Raw genomic sequence first — 24,331 nt, 5'->3', positions numbered from 1 at the left:
TTTTGCAAAATGGTCCTTTCAAGTCCAGGAAGAAATGTAACACATGCAGGCAAAGTGACTTCAGATGTATCATTAGAAACTGGAATATTTTGTGTTGGCCCAGCCGCAGTGTTTTATTTGTTTACCAATCCACCTATTCAGTCTGAGAACACTGCTAGGAATGTGCACCTTTCTCCTCTCTGACCATCACTTCCTTCTGTGAAATCCTTTTTTTTAATTCTAATTTTTTTTTTATTTGACAGGTAGAGTTAGACAGTGAGAGAGAGAGGCAGAGATAAAGGTCTTCCTTCCATTGGTTCATCCCTCAAATGGCTGCTACGGCTGGAGCTACACCAATCCAAAGCCAGGATCCAGGTGCTTCCTCCTGGTCTCCCATGCAGATGCAGGAGCCCAAACACTTGGGCCATCCTCCACTGCCCTCTGGGGCCACAGAAGAGAGCTGCACTGGAAGAGGAGGAACCGGGACTAGAACCCGGCGCCCATATGGGATTGCCGGTGCCACAGGCAGAGGATTAACAAAGTGAGCCACAGCGCCGCTCCCCCCCACCCCGTGCAATCCTTTATTCAGCTCCATGAAGCCCCCTGTGACCCAACTCCTAGTACTGTATTAACTATCCTTTTATATTTATATATAATTTATTTATTGGTCCTATTGCTTATAATTGATTGAGTAGTATAATTTATGACCTATTGAAACCATCCAAGGCAACTGGGGATAAGTTGTTACACCGCTCATCATGATACTTGTCAATCCATTTTAAAGTTGCTTGTTGATTTCTCCCTCTCCACAACTGGACTCCGGTCTAGCTGAGGTTCTGGTCTGTATTTCTTCACCACTGTGTCCTTCCTTTCTGCCTAGCATACAGCTAATGCTTAAGTATTTGGTAAAATGATAAATAAGAGTACTTGGAAGTGCCAAACATGGTTCTAGGGATGATTGGTTTAGACTTTAGAAATATGATCCTGGTGATCTGCTCTTTGTATTGGTGAATATCATTATTATTGAAAACTAACTTATTGTGCACAACAGGAAGGGAAAAAAGAGGTTATAACTTCTTAACTATGAGTTATTACCCAAGGAGAAGACAACGAAATGCTATGGGACCTTCACCATCCCCATGGACATCCATGAGCTCAAGCATCTTTCCCATCATTGTTTCCTGGGCCAGGTCAATCTTGCAGTGTAGCTCCTATTTGTCCTATCTGACAAGCAGACTTCCAAACAAGTCTCTGACTCGGATATAATTAGCATGTGGAAACTGATACAAAGGAAAATTAAAAGGTCCTATATCATATAGATTTCCAAGTTTCTAATGCATCATGTCTATTGCTTACTCCAGAGTATTTAAACACAGAAGTTCAATCTTTCACGTAGCACTCTTTCTTCAATTTGTTGCCAAATTTCTAGTTTTTCCTATAAGCTAAACTGGTAACTGTACAGCTTACCAAATGTGTATTCTGGTTTCCCATCTCTCAGAGCTTCACACTTCCCAGTCCTATGCCATGACCAGAACAGCTTTCTCTTTCTAGCCACACAACTAAATGTGAGATATTCTGTAAAATACAGGCTGAGCTAAGGTCCTCTGAAAAGGTGATCTGTGACAGAAAAAAAGAACCATCCTTTCTTGAACTCCTCTACTGCTTCTTCAGTTCAATTCTTGCATGATGTTTTTGCTCTTCAAATGTATGCCTTATCTGCTTAAATAAGGTATTCTAAATTTCTTGACAGTAAAAATACCTTCATTATGTTTTTGGATCCCTCTAGCACATATCATATATTAAGTAGTCAACAAAGATTGAACTCACTCATTTTTGTTCCTCAGTCATGTGATTCCAACGAAAGATGAACGATAATCCACCCCCCAAAATTGCAGAGCAGTACAGAACAGTGAGGAGGAGTGAGGTTTTAGAGTTGTCCCTCCATAGCGCAAAACCCCAGCTCTACTATTTACAAGATCTTGGGCAAGTTCATTTATGTAACACGTATCTCACAAGGTTGTTGCCAGATTTCATGAATCAACGCATGTAATGAGTTTAAACCAGCGCCCGGGCACCATGGGCACTGCATAAGGTACAGCGAGCAATCAGTATCCTCTCCTCTGGCCCAAGACAGCAGGTCACAGTTAGCCAAAGCTAGTGGAACACCACAGAGAGATGGTGAGGCCAAAGGGCCATTTCACTACCAACACTTGAAGCCACTTACTGACACCAATTACATGTCTTGAGAGCAAGCACCCTAGGCCTATTTGACTTCCAACAGGTCACCTTCAACAAGGTCAGGAGTGAGAGGACCGACAGTGCCCACTGGTCCTTTGAAAGTGCTCCTGTTATTTCAGCAAGTCTTTTAAGCCATCTGCTTTGAAAGGGATTCTGTGCCCAGGAGCTGGCCAGCCTGACTAGCAATTCTGCTCCCACCACTGCTGCCCATCGCACAGCTGTTCAGGCAGCAGTGCTCTTGTTTTGCTTTCTCCTTTATTCGTTGCTGTCATCCAGTGCTCTCAGAGCTGCACCCAAGGTGGGTCAAGGACCTCTGGGGTCCAAGCTTCTAGGCATCTTTAATTGGACTAAAAGAGCAATCATTTGACAGTCTGAAGGTGGGGCCGTGGCAAATCAAGGACCTTGTTCTAGAATTGCTACAAGGCCAGCCGGTCCAGAGTTACCTCCGAGCCGGTCATCCAGCCTGGCCTGTGGCTCTTCATTCTCCATTCTCACCCATTAAACACGGATACTACAACAAGAAACTTCAGGTCCTGGGGACTATCTGAAGAAATTCCAATTAAAGGTTGGAGAAATGGCTCTGAACACTGACCACAGGGTCCTGAACGCTGACCACAGGGTTCTGAACACTGCCAAACAATTGGCCAATGGAGACAGACAGAGGACAGCCAGTAGATTCCAGACGGGAGTGGGGAGCTGCTTTAACAGCACAGGTACTTTTCTGATTGCTTCATTAGCCTGCTTTAAAGAGCCTGCCTACTGCTAGCAAAAACGGGGGTCACTGTAGGGGCAGGAACAAGGAGTGGGTTCCAGGGAAGGTCTCAGGGCAAGGCTGTAGCCCCTTCCTTATCTGTACCTGCCCTGACATACTGGGACCTGTGTGTTACCAGTTCCCAGCACTGTGTCATAGAGCCCAGTGCTGTTTCTCAGTACCCAGCACTGCTTCTCAGTACCCTGTTTCTCAGTACCCAGCACTGCTTCACAGTACCCAGCACTGCTTAACAGAACCCTGCACTGTTTACAGTACCCTGCACTGCTTCTCAGTACCCTGCACTGCTTCTCAGTACCCTGCACTGTTTACAGTACCCAGCACTGCTTCACAGTACCCAACACTGCTTCACAGAACCCTGCACTGTTTACAGTACCCAGCACTGCTTCTCAGTACCCAGCACTGCTTCTCAGTACCCTGCACTGTTTACAGTACCCAGCACTGCTTCACAGTACCCAACACTGCTTCACAGAACCCTGCACTGTTTACAGTACCCTGCACTGCTTCTCAGTACCCTGCACTGTTTACAGTACCCAGCACTGCTTCTCAGTACCCAACACTGCTTCACAGAACCCCGCACTGTTTACAGTACCCAGCACTGCTTCTCAGTACCCTGCACTGTTTACAGTACCCAGCACTGCTTCTCAGTGCTCAATGCTGTTATACAGTTCCCAGCACCGTGTCATAGAGCCCAGCGCTGTTTCACAGTACCCTGCACTGCTTCACAGTACCCAGCACTGCTTCTCAGTACCCAGCACTGTTGACAGTACCCTGCACTACTTCACAGAACACAGTGTTGTTACACAGTACCCTGCACTGCTTCCCAGGACACAGCACTGTTTCACAGTACCGAGCATTGCTTCATAGAACCCTGCACAGCTTCACAAAACACAGTGCTGTTACACAGTACCCTGTACTGCTTCTCAGTACCCAGCACTGCTTCTCAGTACCCAGCACTCTTCACAGTACCCAGCACTCTTCACAGTACCCAGCACTCTTCACAGTACCCTGTACTGCTTCACAGTACCCAGCACTCTTCACAGTACCCAGCAGTCTTCACAGTACCCAGCACTCTTCACAGAACCCAGCGCTCTTCACAGTACCCAGCGCTCTTCACAGTACCCAGCACTGCTTCTCAGTACCCAGCACTCTTCACAGAACCCAGCACTCTTCACAGTACCCAGCACTCTTCTCAGTACCCAGCACTCTTCACAGTACCCAGCGCTCTTCTCGGTACCCAGCACTCTTCACAGAACCCAGCGCTCTTCACGGTACCCAGCACTCTTCACAGAACCCAGCACTCTTCACAGTACCCAGCACTGCTTCACAGTACCCAGCACTCTTCACAGTACCCAGCACTCTTCACAGAACCCAGCAGTCTTCACAGTACCCAGCACTCTTCACAGAACCCAGCACTCTTCACAGTACCCAGCGCTCTTCACAGTACCCAGCACTCTTCACAGTACCCAGCACTCTTCATGATACCCAGCACTCTTCACAGAACCCAGCACCCTTCTCAGTACCCAGCGCTCTTCACAGAACCCAGCACTGCTTCTCAGTACCCAGCACTCTTCACAGAACCCAGCACTCTTCACAGTACCCAGCACTCTTCTCAGTACCCAGCACTCTTCACAGTACCCAGTGCTCTTCTCAGAACCCAGCGCTCTTCACAGTACCCAGCACTCTTCTCAGTACCCAGCACTCTTCACAGTACCCAGCACTCTTCACAGAACCCAGCACTCTTCTCAGAACCCAGCACTCTTCACAGAACCCAGCACTCTTCTCAGTACCCAGCACTCTTCACAGTACCCAGCACTCTTCACAGTACCCCGCGCTCTTCACAGTACCCCGCGCTCTTCACAGTACCCAGCGCTCTTCACAGTACCCAGCACTGTTTCACAGTACCCAGCACTGCTTCTCAGTACCCAGCACTGTTGACAGTACCCTGCACTACTTCACAGAACACAGTGCTGTTACACAGTACCCTGCACTGCTTCATAGAGCCCTGCACTGCTGCACAGAACCCAGCACTCTTCACAGAACCCAGCACTCTTCACAGTACCCAGCACTCTTCACAGTACTCCGCACTGTTTAGCAGTACACTGTACTGTAACACAGTACCTTGTGCTATTTAATGCTATCAGAGTGAGATCGGGGGGGGGGGGGGGAGAGGCATAAATTCTAAGAAAAAATGTATAAAAAGTAACACCAATGATTTTTAGAAAGTTCATTTGAATCTCACTAATAAACAAAAGAGAAAGAGAAAAAAATAAAGCAGCCTGAATTCCTTCAGTGTATACAAATGGGCAGTACTTGACTTCAGGAACTTATTTTACATCAAACAACGATGGTGGATACCATGTCATCTCCCCTAGGGAGTTTGTAGGAATACAAGTAAATCACTCACTACTGTTTTCCTAAACAGGGCTGCTGCAATGTTCACACTCCCCAGGCAGCTGACCTGCACCAAAAAAACGACTATGAAATCCCTGCTGAAGGGATGTGGCTGCAGATCTCTCCATGAAAATTTCAGGGGAAACCCACCACTGCTTTTCCAGAACACCTGGAGCAGTTACCACTGGAACCCTGCACATGACACCCAAGGACGTCTCTGGCCTTGTGATATTTACTCCTGTCTCTCATGTCTTGCTAGGGTGAGGAAGATGGCGGGCAGAGACCATGTCTTATGTATGCATGAGTTTGAGTCTGACCCAAACAGACTTGTTTTTACTGCCTGTCCAATGGAGATGAGAACTCAGTGTGTAGGACTCCTGTAAGAATTGAACGTATTAATACATTTAGAACAATAGAGGTTTATTTCTCAGAAGTGCTTGGGACAGAATTTAAACATTTGTAATGAATGAGTGAAAGGCATCTTAAAATCATTTGGAATCCCAGGCAACCTCACATGTTTTTCTTGGAGAAAGATCCATAACTGAAACACGGATTCCAAAGACAGTGTTATGGAAAATTAAGGGAAAGCAAAAAATCTACCATGGGAACATACATATCAGTATTCAGGTGAAGTCCAGGGGATATGAAAGGAAGCAGAACTTCAAAATCTTTCAAAACGGGAAAGCGAACTTCGTGGTGAGCAGTCAGGTTCTCCAAAGGCAAGCCTGCTGCCCAGGGCTCATTCCACAAGCTCTCCCCATGGCGACATCCGGTCCTGCTGATGCGACTTTCTCCTCAATATGATCTTTGTGTTACAGATGCTGTGCCTTTTGTGACATGCATCCTTTAATTTGCTTCCCACACCGACGCATCCAAATCCCCTTTGCTATTCCTTCCACCTCCCCACGGCCTCTCTCTTGGGACCTCATTTCCCATTAGTCTCCCTGACGCTGCCAACAGACCATTCCAAATCCTCCTCGGCCTCAGGACAAAGGCTACACAGATGTGGGGAGAGCTGGCACTGGGAATGCTAACAGTACTGTCATCCTGGCCCAGCGGGATGGTGGTCAGTTCTCTCTGGGACCAGAGGCAGAAAAAGGAGGGTTAAAAAAAAAAGAGAGAGAAAAAAGAAAGACTGAAGGCAGAAAAAGAGGGAAGACAAAATAACCCATTGAAATCAAAAAGGAAATGCATGAGCGAGATTTCTATCAGGAAAAGCAGTAGGGGGCAATGGGGTAGGCGTGGGGGGAACAAAAACAAAAGAGCAAAATGTGCAGGGTGGTAAAGGAGCAAAACAACACAAAAGTCTCTTGGAGGAGTAAACTAGCAGGGAGGGAGCCAGCGAAAAATATGGTTGAAAGGAGCTGAAAAGCGGAACCGCTAGGGGGGCCTCTCAGCTGGAATCCCCAGCATCCTTAGCCTCTTGCTAGCACTGTCTCTGTGGATTGTTAGCGCTCTTCCTCTTCCATTCCCTTTTCAGGCCTCCAAAGGCCCAGATTCCAGTTTTTCATAAAGAAAAGCAGCGTGTTGCATGGATGAGAGATGAGGTCTAAACGAAGACGCAGGACGAAACAACCTCAAGCCTCCTGCGGCTTTCTCAGAGCACAGCACACAACTCCTGTCCCACATCGCCTAGGTTGTTTGAACACAGCCCTTAGAGGAGAAAGAAACTGCCGATAGTAGTGTCTGGGAGAATAGCTTATCTCTCCTGCCGCGTGTTCAAGAGGAATGCTCTGGACTGTGGACCAGGCTCCAAACCATAAATACCCAAGGACACTGGAAGCAAAGTGTCAGCTCAGGAGCCACATACAGTATCAGCTGTGCACCTTGCAAAAGGCTTATCAATTGCTCAGAGCTGTTGTTATTAAAGGCATCTTTATAGGCAGGTTTCTGAACAGTATTTAGCCACAGGAAAACTTGAATACAAAAACATCATCAAATGATTTGCAGCATTCAACAGTCAGGAGGACTGTCTCTCTTGGTCCCTGGTATAATGTAAAAGTTTCATTTGTTTTGTCTTAAACCTGATCAATCTACTGCTAATTATAAATGCAATACCATAGTCAGGTACCCAAAGGGTCTTCAAAGGAAAATGCATGTTACTTTTAAAAGAATTTGAAAATGACTTATTCTTATTTCAAAGAATTTGGCAATAAAATAAAAGTTATCTTTTAATTCCATTTGAACAAACATCTTAAAAAATTATTTATTTGAGAAGCAGAAAAACAAATACAGAGACAGAACAAAAGAACTCCCATCTACTGGTTTGCCCCATCAGTGCCCCCAGTGGCTGGAGAGACTGAGGGCAGAAGTAGGGAGCTCAGTTCAGGTCTGTCACATGGGTGGTAGGACCCCAACTACTGGAACCATCACCACTGCCTCTAGGGGGCTGGATCTGCTGCATCAGTGGAAACATGGAGTCAGCAGCCAGGGCAGAAGCAAAGCCCAGGCGCTCTGCTGTGGAACACGTGCATCTAACTGCTAGGCTGGACAGCTCCCCTTCCAGGAATGTTTTTAGCTACTTTAAACATCCCTAACTCCCAGTCTCCCTGGGGTCTCCTGAGAAAGGCTGTTTTCTTTGTCAGGTCAGGGGAATTCTGCAGTTATTCTCATTACTAAGGTAGGAGACGCTAACAGCAGAAATCACATTAAGAAGGCGATTACAGAATAGAACTTTCTGTGTAACACTTTCTGTGTACTTGCCTCTGATTTCAAGAACACCACAATCTGTAGGAACTTCTACAATCTAAAAGAGATGAATGTGAGGCCGGTGCCATGGCTCAACAGGCTAATCCTCCACCTTGTGGCACCGGCACACCGGGTTCTAGTCCCGGTCGGGGCGCCGGATTCTGTCCCGGTTGCCCCTCTTCCAGGCCAGCTCTCTGCTGTGGCCAGGGAGTGCAGTGGAGGATGGCCCAAGTTCTTGGGCCCTGCACCCCATGGGAGACCAGGAGAAGCACCTGGCTCCTGGCTTCAGATCAGCGCGGTGCGCCAGCCACGGCGGCCATTGGAGGGTGAACCAACGGCAAAGGAAGACCTTTCTCTCTGTCTCTCTCTCTCTCACTATCCACTCTGCCTGTCAAAAATAAAAAAAAAAAGAGATGAATGTGTCACAAATGTAATTTTCAACTCCCAAATGCACAGGATAATATAAAACTATATCAACAACTTTGAAAAACAAACAAAAAGTTAACCTAAAATGCTTAGCTCTTCCAGAACCAGGTGAATTAGGCTAAGCATCGATATTCCTGAATAAATAGAAACAAGGAGAGGGATGTTATGAATGAAATCAATAATGTTTATCAGATTAAAAAAAAAACTAATTTCAATAAAAATCAATTGCACTTGGGTTTTCATTATTCGACTATAGTAGTCAAGTGTTAAAAACTTCCATCCATTAAAAAGTCCAGTAAGCCTTGGACTGTAGATCAAATTAGATTTTATTTTCAAACAGAAGAGAGATGGATTGTGCTTCACTCTCTGTGTAGTCTTTCTCCAGGTATCTATAGGCCAATTAGAGATCTTAGCGAGGCAGAGAGAGTATAGGATGTCTTCTGAGACCTTGAGAACAGTTTACCTGTGAGTGAGGTTAAGATAATTACTGGGGGGCCTGAGTTTTTTTGCATCAACAGAAATATCAAGCCAATTTCTTTACAAAATCTAATCTAAACACTAAAAAACATGCACCTTCCCAGAAAGCATGAATTCCTTTGTGTCTAACAGTTTTGACAGAGAGATCTGTCCTATGTTACTTACACTTTGCAAAAGACTCTACAAATCAGTGAGAAACTCCTCTAGTATTAGAATGGCATTCTTTGATGAAAACTTGAGAGTAATTTTCCAGATGGATCTAACGCCACACAAATCATGGGTATACTGATCTATGATTGGGGCTAGAAACTCCAAAGCCAAGGAATTTAAGTTAAGGACATTTTTAGGGGGCTCTATCATTTGAGGCAGGAGAAGGAAGAGCAGTAGAAGAGAAAAAGCCATGGTGTTAGAGTGATATCAATTACACTTCAACATTCACATTTCTGAGGAGGCTCAGCTGAGAATAGGGATCTTTTTATTTTGTTGTTATATAAGCATGTCCCAAATATCATAAGGGATGCACTTACGCTTAAAAAAGATCATTGTTACTGTGTATCTATATCTTTTTTTTTTTTTTTTTTTTTTTTTTTTTTTTTTTTTTACTGAATCTGGAAACCCTAGCTTAGGATCCAGAACAAAAGAAAAATGGAAAATGGAAAAGCATAGCTCTAGGGGATTCCAGGTAAGCTAGAAATTCAGGATATTGAGAGGGTAGGGTCAACTTTTTTTTTTTTTTTTGACAGGCAGAGTGGATAGTGAGAGAGAGACAGAGAGAAAGGTCTTCCTCTGCTGTTGGTTCACCCTCCAATGGCCGCTGCGGCCGGCGCACCGCGCTGATCCGAAGCCAGGAGCCAGGTGCTTCCTCCTGGTCTCCCATGCGGGTGCAGGGCCCAAGGACTTGGGCCATCCTCCACTGCCTTCCCAGGCCACAGCAGAGAGCTGGCCTGGAAGAGGGGCAACCGGGATAGAATCTGGTGCCCCAACCGGGACTAGAACCCAGTGTGCCGGCGCCGCAAGGCGGAGGATTAGCCTGTTGAGCCACAGCGCCGGCCCAGGGTCAACATTTTAAACTGAAGAGGATGGAGTGCAAGGCAGTGCGTAAGATCCAATATGGCCCGAAACAGTGCACAGCTCCTTTGATCAGGTGGGAGAGCCTATTTCCCCCCTGTAGAGTCTGCGTGAGCCCTGTGGCCTGTTTCAGCCAACAGAACACAGTGGAGATGGTGCAGAACCTCCCTGCTCAGACTCGGGATGTTTGGCAGCTTCTACTGCCACCCCTACCAGGAACCCCAGAATTACTGTGCTATGAGAAAGCTTAAGAACAAAGACCAAGCATAGAGAAAGGCTCCAGGGTCCCAGTCAATCCTGAAAATCCTAAACATTTGAGAGAATCCAATTTAAATGCAGTCTTGGCCAAAGTGGTAGCTTACTGCCACCTGTGAGATGATGCAAGATGGCTCCTACAGAGAAGATTCTAACCTAGGGGAAGGGATCCTGCTTCTTCAGGAATGGTTAAGGCGAGTGAGGAAGGGTGAATTCTCACTCAAACAGAAGGCCCGGATTTTAGCTACCTCCAGAGAGGGTTTGTGGGAACTGAATGGTTTATAGTATGAAAACACACATTCAATATCATTGGGTAAAGGATAACATAGAAAATGATTGGAAAGACTCAAGAAGACAGCAAGTAGGAGAATTTTAAACCTAATCAGAGGAAAAATAAAGTGACAGTGTATACCTAATGCTTACCTGAACTTTGTGCAGTTGAAATCTTGAGGTCTTTCTTTTTCCTTAAGATTTATTTTTTATTTATTTGAAAGGCAGAGTTACAGAGGGAGGAGAGAGAGAGAGAGAGAGAGAAAGAGAGAGAGAGAGAGAGAGAGAGAGAGAGAGAGAGAATGAATCTTCCAACCACTGGTTAACTCCCCAAATGGCCACAATAGCTTGGGCTGGGCCAGACCAAAGCCAGGAACCAGGAACTTCTTCCAGGTCTCCCATATGGGTGGGAGGGGTCCGAGCACTTGGGCATCATCATTAGCAGGGAGCCAGATTGGAATCAGAGAAGTTGGGTCTCGAACTGGTGCCCATATGGGATGCCGGCATTGCAGGCAGAGGCTTCATCCACTATACCACAACACCAGCACTGTGGGCTCTTTTCTTATTAAGGGAAAAATAAAAGAATTATTATGGTTCTGGATTAAATATTTGATTCTCATTCTCACTGTCTTTTGGAGAATTCTCCATGGGATACAGAATAAATCTATGATGTGTGTGTGTGTGTGTGTGTGAAAGAGGAAGAGAGAGAGAGAGAGAGAGAGAGAGAGAGAGAGAGAGGCTACACCACCAATGCTTTTGTATTTCTTTTATATTTCTTACCCTGAAAGAAATCCTTTCAACTGGATGAGATAGAACGATCAAGGGAGTAGAAGAGGAGATGATCCTAGGCTTTCTGGGCAGTTAAGTTTGGGATTCCACAACTCAGCTTCCAAGAAGGAAAGAACTGACCACCATCCTGCTTCAATAGCCTTTCATTTTCATAAACCACTCTCCACTCTTCCTACTGTAAGTCAGACCAAGCATTCAGGCAAACTCTTCACAGTGAGGAGGTGCTGAAGACAAAGCAAGGGGAGACTAATATGACTGGCAGTATAAAACCTCCTTACAAGGTCCTTGTAAAGATAAAATGAGGAGATGTGTTTAGTGTAAGGATTTGGCATATAATATTTGCTTGGTAAAGGTTGCTAAGTTATCTACGTGTGGCTTTCCTTTGGGACTTAAAACAACACTAAAGATTTATTTTGGCTTTCACTACTTCTTTTAATCTATGATAAAAATACAGTTTAATGTGTGGTGCCAGTGGGGTTTTGGGTATATCACAAATAACCCACAGTACCACTTATATGAAAGATATAATCTCTTGGATATAATACCTTGGTAGCATGTTTTACCAACTTCAAATGAAATGCTAAATAAAAAAGCTAACTCAAAGCTCAGTTAAATGAAAGTGTGTGGAAATTTAAAAATTCTGATTGTTGCTGCCTTATTTTCTAATTTGGCTCCTTTTTCAATGTTCATAAGCAAAGTGGCTAAATTTTATTCCTCCAGATAAATCATATGAATTAATAATTCCCAAATCAAATATTGAATATCTTCAGTACACATTTATATATTATTTCATATACATGGTAAGAATTTGAAACATAAATTTAAAAGTAATGTTATTTTTATCTCCCCCTCCAAAAAAATCTGTATCTCACTGTTTTCAATGTATTTGTGCACACGATCATATTTTTCTTTAGTTTGCAATTGCTTAAAACTGGCAACTTTTATTTTTGTGCATATGAGTCTATAATAGGATATTACTGTGAAATAGCCAACAAATATTTGTTGAATGAATGGATGAATGAAAGAAGATATATTTGGTAAATTGCATAAAAAGAGAAGCAAACGTTGTATGAATATGTATTCAAACACTTGCTATCCAGAGCCTGAATGTGGGTACAAAGTGAGTGGCTACAATTTGCTATCAGAGTTCAGAGACAGATTTCAGCATATCCAGGTACTTAGTTCCAACAGCACTAGATCCTTCTACTCCCTCTCCCTTAGAAACAACCAATCCAGGCAGATTTGTCCCCTGTATTCCTGTTCCTTATTCCTAGAAGCACCATAATCATGAGGAGCTGATGTAACTGCCAAGACTTGCTGCTCATCTCCTGTATTTATGCTTCGAAGGTATGAATGATTTAGCAGCAAATTAGCAACACAGATAGGAGGCAGTGTGGGGGAGAGGATGGCTGCCAGGAAAGACACATAGTACAAAGAGAATAAGTGGTGACTCGGGTTGTAAAGATGAAGGGATTCAAACAGCAAAAAAAATTAAAATGAAAGAGAAGGACAAATTATACTTACTAACCCTCAGAATGAGCGAGTACAAACATGGATTAAGCAGCAGATTCCAACTGGCTAATTTACTAAAAAGCTCTACAAAACAAAGCACATTATGCCAGGTTGCATTGTTTTTGTTCTTTATTTTTTTAATTAATTTGCCTCTTCTCAGAGAGCCTTTAAAGGGCTGAACGTGAAAAATCATTGCTATTAATGTCTTTATTAACCTGGTCCACATGTGGGCAGGGGTCTGTGACCTTAGCTGCCTTGAATGAGCAGGGGGGAGTCGGGTAAAAGTTGAGCGTATTTCTGCCATTCTGAAGACAGCCTGCATGAAAGTTCAGCTTAGGAAATGCAATGTACTTCATGGATAAGTGGTCCTTGGTAAATTTACTGTATCTACTCACCATGGTCAAGGATATATTTCACAATCTCCCCGTTGCCGGTTTTAGCTGCGTAGTGAAGAAGTGAACAGTGGTCCGGTCCCTGAATTAGCAGACTGCCTCCGTTTTTATAGCTTTCTATTAGCTGAAAGAGAGACATACGGAAAGGAGCTCAGGCAGAATCCGGAACAAGGATAACTGCTCACCGGTAATAAAAGAAGGGTAATGTAGCAAACCACAAATGTTTCCAGCCTCAGAGGACACAGAGAAAAGTCAAAGAGATGAAGTGGCATCCCTGGACACAAATAGATGGCCAGGTTTCAACCAGCTCCGGAGAGGGTCTTGGGATATTGAGCAGCAAAAGAATATGAAACATGTGCAAAGATTTTTTCTTTCTCTTCTGAGAAAAGACTCACAAGGGGAGTAAGGGCTGGATAGCAAGAAAAAAGATTCCCCAGGTTGGCTCAGCATTCTCTCGCAAGCAAGAAGGTAATTACAGCTATAAACAGGAATAGGTTGGTGTCTGGTAGCTAAGCTCCTGTCTTGTGTCCTTTAGTTGTTCTTCAATGTCTAATGAACTTAAGCATCAAATATAAAAGCTGCTTCTCATTTACCTGCACATAAATTCTCTCTCTCTTTCCCTCTCTCTCTCTCTCTCTCTCTCTCTCACACACACACACATACACACACACACACCCCACTTCCTTAGCCTCTTAGCTTCTGTAAATCTGTAAATCATCCCACACATAGCCAACAAAGCTAGAGCTGATCTGCTTAGTGAGAACCAACACAATGTGACGTTTTCTACAGGAGAGAAGACTGGAAAGCTGCAGAAGTTTGCAGCCTGAGCATAAGGGGGCTAAATAAGGACACAGTGTTCATGAAATAGTGAACACTACAGAAAGTCTAAATGGGTCCCTGGTATCCAGAGTTAGGAAAAGAAGAGCCTTCCTGAAGCTCCTAAAATGTAGTTTGAGGACAAATAAGAATGAAATAACCCAGCAGATAATAAGCAAAAGTAGCATTGTTTTCTTTCAACTGGTCAGGTCCTGCAACATTATAAGTAATTAAACATAAGGTGAAAAGAGGATACACTCAGAAGCCATGCCTTCCTTCAAATATACCCTACGAACTGCCATGCACCAGATGTCAGGGAAACAAAGACGAATACAGCTCAGTCACCAGCCTCAAGGCCCCACACAGTCCATGGAGGGACAAAGGAATTGCACAGTTAATGGAGAGGGTCATTATGAGGTTATTGGAGGCGCTCAAGGGATGCATAAAGCAAGGGATGGGAAAGAAGCCATGGAAGATGGCCCAGGAAACAGATCCACAGAAGTGGTTGAATGGAGTTAACAAACTTAGGGGGACTTCCATCCCTAAACTGCAGAGGAAGAAGAGAGGAATAAGGAACTGACAGTCTTCCACAAAAATCCAAAGTAGAATCCCACTCAGTTCAACAGTATTGTCTGGCAATGACTCTTCCTTTCTTTGTGGTCAGATTCACAAAGAATTCAACACAGGCTGAATCAGACCTAATTGAGCTCTGCTGCCTCGATCCTGCTTTGTGCTGTGGTTTTAGATGCTGGACATCAAGTTCATCCATGGGCATCTTATGCAGCCCATTTGTTCAAGAATTATTCATTCAGCCTTCACACATCACACATCACAGGGTGGCTCCTGGCATCTTCTGTCCTCTAGTATATGGCTTACACTCACTCTCTCTCTCTCTCTCTCTCTCTCTCTCTCTCTCACACACACACACACACACACACACAAATATTTAATGTTAAATTTGTATCATGCTTCTTATACAGGAGAGAAAAATGGAGAAGAGAAAGGGAGAAGAAAAACAGAAAGGAAGAGAAAGGAAAGAATGTAACAAATAAAACGACTGAAAAAGGAAAACCCTAAGACCCTGGTATTTCATTTTTCAGAAAATAAAGTGTTGTTAAGTCATATATTAGCTATTTAGGAAATTAGTAAAATAGAGAACATTATTAGACAACCAGCTAGATATAGTCACTTCTCATACTTCAAATAATTCTCTAGTAAGTACAAAAATGTATGGTAATAAAATCAAGGTCATGGGAAACTGGTTGCCTAACCTAAAAGTCTAAAGGAAATAAAGTGGAAAAGTTTCAAGCACACAGTGCTTTGCAAACCTTTTGGCAAGCAACAGCCTTAGTCACGCCTTTAGCTTTGCAGGGAGCACAGGATGGTATTCCTTTAACACAACACTGGAAAGTGGCACTGAACTCAAATGCATATTGCTTAAAGAACACTTCCCTCTTTTAGAGAACCACTCCCAGTCTGTAATCCAGACAGTGGCACTGAGCCATTTTCAGGATTATGTACCTGAAGACAGCAGTGGATCAAGACATTTGCAACCTTCTCACTATTTGCTGTATAAGAGTAACTCATTTAAAAAGTAGCACAAGTGTTTCTCAGTTTATCCATAGGTGTGCTTCAAAAAAAAGGTGTGTACAAGGGTAAGAGTAACTAGCTTTCTTGTAAGGCTTTCGGTTTCTCAATGTGCAGTGGTATCTTACTATGTAGGCTCAAGAGTAAGGCAGAGCCTCTGCTCTTAGGCAGCTGCCTTTATTACAGAGCAGATCAATGTCATGGGGAGCCACCGGGGCACATTTGGGCAATCCTAAGTCCCAACGCTTGAAATTGAAATAAGGCCAAATATGGTTTTAGAATCCACATGGTCTATGTTGCATAAGAAATATTTGTATTTCCATCATGTTTAGCTGTTATAATAATAAACCTCCCACAAGCATTATAATAATATTGATAAAATAGTCAACATTTTTAAAACCTCTTCTATGTAGTAAAACCAGTCTTAAAAAGCTTTATATGTAATGTTTACATTTGATTCCCATGACAAACCAAAGACAGGTCCTATTATATCCCAAATTACAGATGTAGAAACTGAAACACAGAGAGAATACAATAATTACACAAAATCACACAGATAGAGAATGGCAGAGTCAAGATCTGAACCCAGGCAGTCTGACTTCTGATTTACACTCACTCTTGAAGTAGTGGTGACTACTACTCTCCCTCTTAGCTATTCACCAGAAAATAAAAACACAAATTGAAGTGTCCAAAATGGATCACACAGAGTATCTTTCTTTTGATCAACTATGATGCCCAAAGAACAAAACTACAGTAATGGAAGATATAAGTTCTGGCTGGAGAGGGTACTGTGGGTGTTACCCAAGTCATTCTTACGGATGCCTTGGTTTCAATACCTATCCAAAAGGAAATCTTTAAATTCTTCTAGTGAGCAGAAATTCTGTGAAATGTGCACACTGCATCTTGCGGCTAAGTGGTGAACTTTAACTAATTCAGGCAAATGCCTTGGTGCTCAGCACAACCAATTTGCTATGATGCTCCCCTCCCCTCTCTGATCAGTTCTTAAGAGCATCCTTCCTCCTTCTACTCAGCAAAGATAGGCAGGTGGATAATAGATGATAAACAGTCACGAAAATCTGGTGAGGAATGACGTTGCTTTGAAGTTCGTAAAGAATCACCAAAATTTGGTTAGGAGGATATCTTACCTTCATAAGATCACCAGCTACTACTGCCTGCAAAATTGCTGTGAAAGACAAAAGAGAGATGCCCCATTAGTAGAAGACCCTGTCATTAGAATGTTAGAAGGGTTGGATCCATATTTTAGTGAAGTATCTAGGTTTGGGGCAGAAACTAGGGAGTAAGAAGCATGCCAAAGGTTAAATCTTGGTCAAACTGACTTGGGCGCTCTCCTGGGTACCTCTCTACCCTAATATTCATCCCATAAATCACTGTGGACTCTATGTCCAGCCCTTCTCTAGCCCTGGTAAGCGGAAAGAACATAGAATTTGGAGTCACACAGATTGGGTTCAAATCTTATCTCTGACAAGTACTGGGACATTGGGCAAACCATTTAACCCTTCTCAGTCAACATGTTCTTGTTGGTGAAAGAGCGAGGGTGAACGCTGAGGGGTGGCCAGAGGCATCTGTGAAGTCCAGTGACTGTCCAGTCGCTGGTGCAGAGCAGGGGCTCATCATGAACGTGCTTACTCCTTTCGATCCAGTTCCTCCTACTTGGCTCTCTTAGGGTTCAAGAAATAAACATTCTTTCTCTCTGTGTGTTCTGTAATGATAAATAAATGTCCAGTGCTATGAATAGTAAGTGGAATAGACACAGTGAGGAGAAAAAAATTATTTAAATTATTTTCTGGGGAAAATAACCATGTGTTTGGCATCAAATTCATTGATGACTCTTATGGAAAGATACCTGAAGATCTTAGGTAACTTAAAATTATTTTAAAAAAACATGTAGCCTTGGGAGAAGGAACATAAGTATCCACTTATTCATGCTTGTTATGCGGAGTGTAGACATAGAATGAGAAAATAGCATTGTTAAATGGGAAAAAGAATATATGCACTTAATTTTTATTTTTTGGAGGAAGTGGCTGTTTTGCTTAGTAGTTAACTTACTCACATTCCACATCAGAACGCCTGGGTTGGACCCCTGGCTCCTGACCTGAGCTTTCTGATAGTACAGTCCCTGGGAAGCAACAATGATGGCTCAAGCGGTTGGGTCCCTGCCACCTACATGGGAGACCTGGATTTAGTTCCTGGCTCCTGGGTTTGACTCAGGGCCCAGCCCCAGCTGTTGTAGACATTTGGGGAGTGAACTAGTAGATAAGGATGAGAGCTCTCTTTCTCTCTCTCTTTTTCTTTCTCCCTCTCTCTCTCACACACACGCATACACACACACAAATATATGTTTTAAAGTTCACAGAACATGCAATTAAAACATCAATGTAACTGGGTTCATAAAATCTTAAAAATGGATTTATATAAGTGGTCTCAAAAAAGTGATGGAAAATGCATGTCGTTGGGGATGGCACCATGGTGCAGTGGGTTAAGCCACTACCTGCAATGCCAGTATCCCATATGGGCACTGGTTTGAGTCCTGGCTGCTCCACTTCTGATCCAGTTCTCTGCTAATGCATCTGGGAAAGTATCAGAACTTGCCCAAGTGCTTGGGACCTTGCCACCCACCTGGGAGACCCAGATGAAGTTCCTGGCTCTTGGCTCCCAGACCCTGGCTTCAGCCTTGCCCAGCCCCAACTGTTGTAGCCATTTGGGGAATGAGTCAGAAGATGAAAGATCTCTCTCTCTCCATTCTCTCCATCCTACTCTCCCTCCCCCCTTTCTTTCTCTCTCTGTGTATCTCTTCTCCTTATAACTCTGACTTTAAAATAACTAAAGTTTTTTTAAGATAATTCATATTGTGATAAAAAGGTAGATGGATCTCAACACTATCTATACCAAAACCACCTTATCTTTTACTTCTAATTTTCCACAAATTTTCTGAGGTACCCTCAGATTTGCATCAGGATAGAAACGGTCCTTTTAGGAAAATCAATGTGGCAGTTCTGAAATTACTCAAAAAAGTAGATTATTTCAAGTCTTTAGGGTCACATAGTTTTAGGAGAATAATAATGTAAATTTATTTTGCAACATGGCATTTTATTCTTCTTATTTGAGCAGTCTCTCATTTAGCATCAGCCAAAATGCAATATCATGCATCAAAGTACATGAATCCCCTAGTTGTCACTCTGAAGGACTTCTGAAAATTTACCAGACTAACCTGCTAAAAAACTAGGAAGTTTCAAGAAAGGTCAGTTAGAAAGTTTCAAGAAAGGTCAGTTTCTGGGAAACTGCAACTTAGCAGATAACAGGGAACAGCAGTTTGGAAACCCCCCTTGTGCAATGGTTAAGATAAGTAAAACTGATGTGTACTGAGATAAGTAGAACTGCTGTATACTAAGATAAGTAAAATTACTATAAACAAAAACCCCCTTCCTCTCTGTATTCACTTGCTTAAGATAATTTTGTGGTTTTTGCCTTTAAATACTGCCTGTAACCCTCGTCCAGTACCTCACTCTCTCAGGAGGGAGGGGTCCGTTTTGCGCAAAACGTAAATAAACCGCCTCTTGCTGTTTGCACTGCCGGTGTCTGGAGTCTGAATTTCTGGGTCCCCAGGGTGCTACCAAGGACCCCGCCAGCTTTGGGTCCTTCAACTCAACAAAGCCCTCAAGACTTTCCTATTGAGCACTTGTGAGTATAGGTGAGCAGATGTAAGGATCCACAGACATGTTAAACTCACTCACTGGTGCAAGACTGAGCACCTACCCTTTGACCAAACAGAAGTCTAGAAAACTTACAGGAATGAGGAGAGCAACTTCATCATGGGCGGCAGAGGATGCAGGAGGAAGAGAAGGATGGAGCAACAGAGAGAACTGAAAAAGGAGGTGGGGGTGGATTCCTCTCCATAGCAATCTAGAGCCGTTTGCTCTTCATCTCCCTGGGGATCCTAGCACAACACTTTGCACACAGCAGGAAACTGGCTAAGAAGAAAGCAAGGAGATAAAAGGAACAAGAAGGAGAGATAGATGAGGGTAACAGAAATGGAATGAATACCATGTTATGTGTGAAAAGAACCTATGAAAACATAGTCTTTGTTTTACAAAGGAGGACACTGGGGTTTGGATGAAAGTGACTATTGGAGCACAGAGCCAGTAGTGGCCAATCAGCACCATAACACAGGCTCCTGGGTCCAGTACTAGGCTCTGTGAGACCAGAGGAAGGTGAAATACAGCACTGTTGTCAGGACTGTAATGCTGCGGAAACAGCACTGAACTGGGATCTAATTTGTTTTCTTAAGATGGAGAAAAAGAATTCCCATTCGTTGGTTCAATATCCAAATGCCTCCAGAAGCCATTGCTGGAGTTGGGGGGTAGTGCTCAAAGCTGGGAGATGGGAACTGAATCCACGTCTCCCATGTGGATGGCAGGAAGCCAATTATTTGAGCCATAACTGCTACCTCTGGGGCTCTGCAATAGCAAGAAGCAGGAGTTGGGTATTGAAGAAAACCAGGCACTCTGCTGTGGCATGCACTCACTACACCAGACGCCCACAGGGTCAAACTCTAATATTTGTAATTTACTAAATACATAAATCTGGGAAATTATTCAATATATTTGAGCCAATGTTCTTATTTGCAAATGAGGTTAACAGCCATACGTTCACCTCTCTGTAGTGAGGGTAAAAGTTTAAAAGGGCTATATAAATAGATATGTCATATAAACAGAAGGGGCAGTTCTCAGCACTTCCATGACTACATATGAGTACAAGAAAAAGACACATGGATGCTTAAGAAAAAGTCTTCCAATAGGGTGAAGTTGGCATGTGAAGCTGGACATTTATCTGTCAATAAAGCACCCATCAGATTTGAAGTACACATGGTGCCAGGGGATGGTGGTTAAGCCCAAGACATGAACCCCACATCAGAAGTCAGGGAAAAGAGGCTGGAGGAAGCATGAATAATCACACAAGTGTGAGAACACGTCAGTTTGCATCTTTATATTACAGGATATTCTCTTGGTTGAAGGAGACTATCCATATTAGGAAAGCAGTAAAGTTATAAAAAATTGCATTGCAGAGCAGTGAATGCAAAGCCTTGGAACTCAGAGAAATTCAAAACCACAACATGGCCTATTTTTTCAAGATCACACTGAACCATGCCTCAAAGTTTAATAGCAAAGAGAGAGAGAGAAGGAGGGTAGAAGAAGAGGAAGAGGAGGAACAGGAAGATGTGAAAAGTAAGAATGAACTAATTGATTTTAAGCAGTTATGTAATAAACTATGGAGCATATAAACAAAAAATCAAGATGATGAAAAAACTTCCCAGAACAAAATCTATGGAAGGAAGGAAGGAAGGACGGACGGACGGGAGGGAGAGAGGGAGGGAATGACAGGTTTAACTTACTGGCTAGCTGTGGATTTCAAAGAATATTTCTTGGAAGAGTTGAAGCCTAAGTCAACTGTCCTGACAAGTGGAATTAATTAGCAAAGAAGCTTTTGTAAAAACTTTGCAAGATAAAAGGAAGACATGAACAAAGATGTGGATATTAAAAGTCATGAGGTCTGAAGGAGCCTGCCCAGAGCTCCACACTGGCAGATCTGAGGTGCAGAGGCATCTCAGGCAACATGCTACAGGGTTGCACAGGGATCACTCTAGCTAGATCCCCTTATGTCAACATAAGGCACGAGGATTATATACTGCAGGCGGTGAGAAGCTCCTGAAGAGTTTTAAAAGGTGGGGAGTGAGGCACATACAAACATTTTCAGCATGTCAATTTGATTCTGTTCTTCCCCTTCTGGAAACAGAGTTATGCCTGCTCCTAGCTCCTTGACTCCAGATTGCCCACATTAGAGCCTCTTTGAACTTCTACCCTATATCATTAACATGCACTGTTATTTATGTTTGCTAGTTTCCTGTTTCAAGTTCTTGTGAATAGGTAGAAGATCATATAACAGAATTATGACCACAAATGATTTCAATTGTACTGGAGATGGAAGCATGAATATTTATTTTTAAGTCAAGCAATACACTCAAGGGTAGCTATTATGCAAACATTATTAGGAAAAAGGCTCACTTCTCCCTCCTGATTAATGTCCTTCTGTAAGAACACTGTTGTTTAAGGTTTCCTCTGCACAAACAGAGTCCAATGCATTAATATTCAAATCCAGATAATAACCTTCAGAGAGATCAAGCTTAAAAACAAATAATGAGTTGTTATGATTACAGTATATTCTTTATTATTTCTTGGACTTTGAACTTGTCTTCTCGCCTTTTCCAAAACTCCTTATACAAAGGAAAAGAGTGCTTTAAAATTCAAAGAAGCAAGCGCAGGCAAATTGTAAATGGGACGTAAAGGTTACTGAGCAGATGAATAATAAGTTCACAGGAAAACTAAGTTACATAAACTTATGTAATAAGACAGGAATGTTAGGGGGCAGAGAACTGAGATGTTCGTCATTTTGAATCATTAATCCACATGAAATGGTTTATTTTTTGTTTAGCACTATGACAGCAAGTAAATTCTGTACAGTGTACATCCCAAGACTGAAAGCTGGGACTGGGTAATCAGGGCTTCAGAAGGGAATTGTTTTCTTCCCTCTCACAGACCTTCTTGTTTAGGCCTGGATTCCCAGGGGTCCACATATAGAAGGCAAAGATGACTTCTATGACACGCGATCAAGAAAGAGAGAAGACAGTTACTGTGATTTCAATTCACCTTGAACTTCAAGCCATTGTGACAGTATTGACAGGTAGCGCCCTCTGGGAAGTGTGGAAGTGAAGGCTCCACTCTCTTGAAGAAATCAGTGCCCTTACAAAAGAGGCTTCAGAGAGCCACCTGCACCACGTGAGGACGAGGCATTCATCCCTGTTTTCTTCTCCACCGAGTGAAGATATAGCAAGAAGGTGCCGTCTTGAAAACAGAGAGCAAGCCCTTGCTAGACACCTTGATCTTGGGTGTCCCAGTCTCCAGAACTGTGAGGGCTCAATTTCCATTATTTACACATCATCCAGTACAAAATTCTTTGACATGGCAGCAGGAATAGAGCAGGTCCCTGCCTACTCTTGCTATACCAGTCCTGTTTGAGGTGGGGAATGTAACAGTGTACAAAACAAAGTTCATCTTCTCACGGAGCTTTTACGTGGCAAGAAGCCAGAAACAAGCTCTGACTTAAGTAGGGAGGACTATATTAATATTCATCTTGGGGCAGACAATTGTGGTGCAGTGAGTTAAGCTGCTGCTTGTAACATCCACATTCCATGTCTGAGCCCAGTTCAAGTCCTGGCTCCTCCACATCCAATCCAGCTTCCTGCTAATGTATCCTGGGTGGGACAAGATGATGGCTCAAGTGCTTGGGCCTCTGATACCCACATGGGATGCCCAGATGCAGTTTGGGGTTCTTGGCTTCAGCCTGCACCAGCACTGGCTGCTGCAGGCATTTGGGGAGTGAACCAGAAGATAGAAGATTATCTCTCTCTCTCTCTCTCTCTTTTGCTCCCTCTCTCTCTTCCCAACTCTGCCTTCCAAGTAAATGAAAAAAAAGAAATTTAAGAAAAAATTTAATCTTTATTCAGACTTCTTAGGTTTAAATTCTGTAAGCACGATTAGTTAGTTATGACCTTGAGAGAGTTACTTTATCAAGTTTATTTCTCCCTTTGAAAAAGTAAAGCATTTCTACTAAAGTTCTGTTTTGCAAACAAACTCAAAGTACAGAGAATGAAACCATCGAGGTCACCTATGTAGAACATTATGTAAGACTTATATTTCCAACCTGTCACACAGAAAAAGAGCCATGTTAGTCAAAAGCCAACAAGAGCTCTAAAATTTGATGCATGACTACCTCCAAAGGGCTTGTTTAAAATTGTAATTCTTGCTTTGCAGATGAACATGTTTAGGAACAGAAAGTGTATAGAACCTGGCAAAGCTACATATATAATATATTTGTGATTCTCAATAAATCACTGTAATAAATGAAAATTGCATATAAAATAGAATCACAACCTGGAGCACTTATGACGATTTTTCAAAGTTTCATCCTTATGTTCAGTGATTTTTCACTTTTTAAAGAATTATTGCAAATAATTTATTTGTCATTGGCTCATGGTAGCAACCATCTAATTAGTATTTTTTTTAATACTGTAGGAGAGGAAAATTAAAGACAAAAACTGAGGGACAAGCAATGGTTTGGGGAGACCTAAGGAGTTAATGAGTTGATTTACTGAGAATCAGAAATATACCTGTCTTTGTCAAGTTCTACATGCTTTTTACTCTACAGTATTTTCATGTATGAACCAAGAACAGCAATCTTAAACTTTCTTTTCCAAAGCAGTTGTGTTCTACATTCTGAGGTGGAATTTGGCCTTATTCCAACCCTCTCATTTCATAGATGTAGAGGGTGAGACTTGAGATGTAAACTGACCTTCCCAGGTGACACATAAAATTAACAAAGCAGCCAAGAGAAACTTTTGCTTCACTTGTTTGTTGCCTTCCCACTTTCCCAGGTCAGAGTTCCTTCCATTATGCCAGGCTGTTTCTCCTTTGTTTAACTTGGAGCAGGATGGTCAAAAATTAAAACAAATTAACCCTTCACCTGAGTTTCATGAATGTCGACATATAAAATAAAGTCAATTTATGGTTATGCGTCAACAAAGGCATGAGATAAGACT

The 24,331-nt window shown here is 42.9% G+C and overlaps 1 protein-coding gene across 2 annotated transcripts in view; it reads right to left on the bottom strand.

Moving 5' to 3' along the window:
* The window catches only part of DGKI (diacylglycerol kinase iota), a 499,667-nt gene that overhangs the window by 6,324 nt on the left and 469,012 nt on the right, over window positions 1-24,331 (bottom strand). For both annotated transcript variants that reach the window (XM_062198081.1, XM_062198090.1), the window contains 2 exons: window positions 16,806-16,843; window positions 13,261-13,381 (listed from right to left, as the gene is read on the bottom strand). In XM_062198081.1, the coding sequence (XP_062054065.1) occupies window positions 13,261-13,381; window positions 16,806-16,843 (159 nt within the window). The remainder of the gene's footprint in view (window positions 1-13,260; window positions 13,382-16,805; window positions 16,844-24,331) is intronic.

Source organism: Lepus europaeus, chromosome 1 (genome assembly GCF_033115175.1).
Source record: "Lepus europaeus isolate LE1 chromosome 1, mLepTim1.pri, whole genome shotgun sequence".
Taxonomy (NCBI): domain Eukaryota; kingdom Metazoa; phylum Chordata; class Mammalia; order Lagomorpha; family Leporidae; genus Lepus; species Lepus europaeus.
Note: the sequence above shows the minus strand (reverse complement) of the source record. Positions and strands in the feature narration are given on the sequence as shown.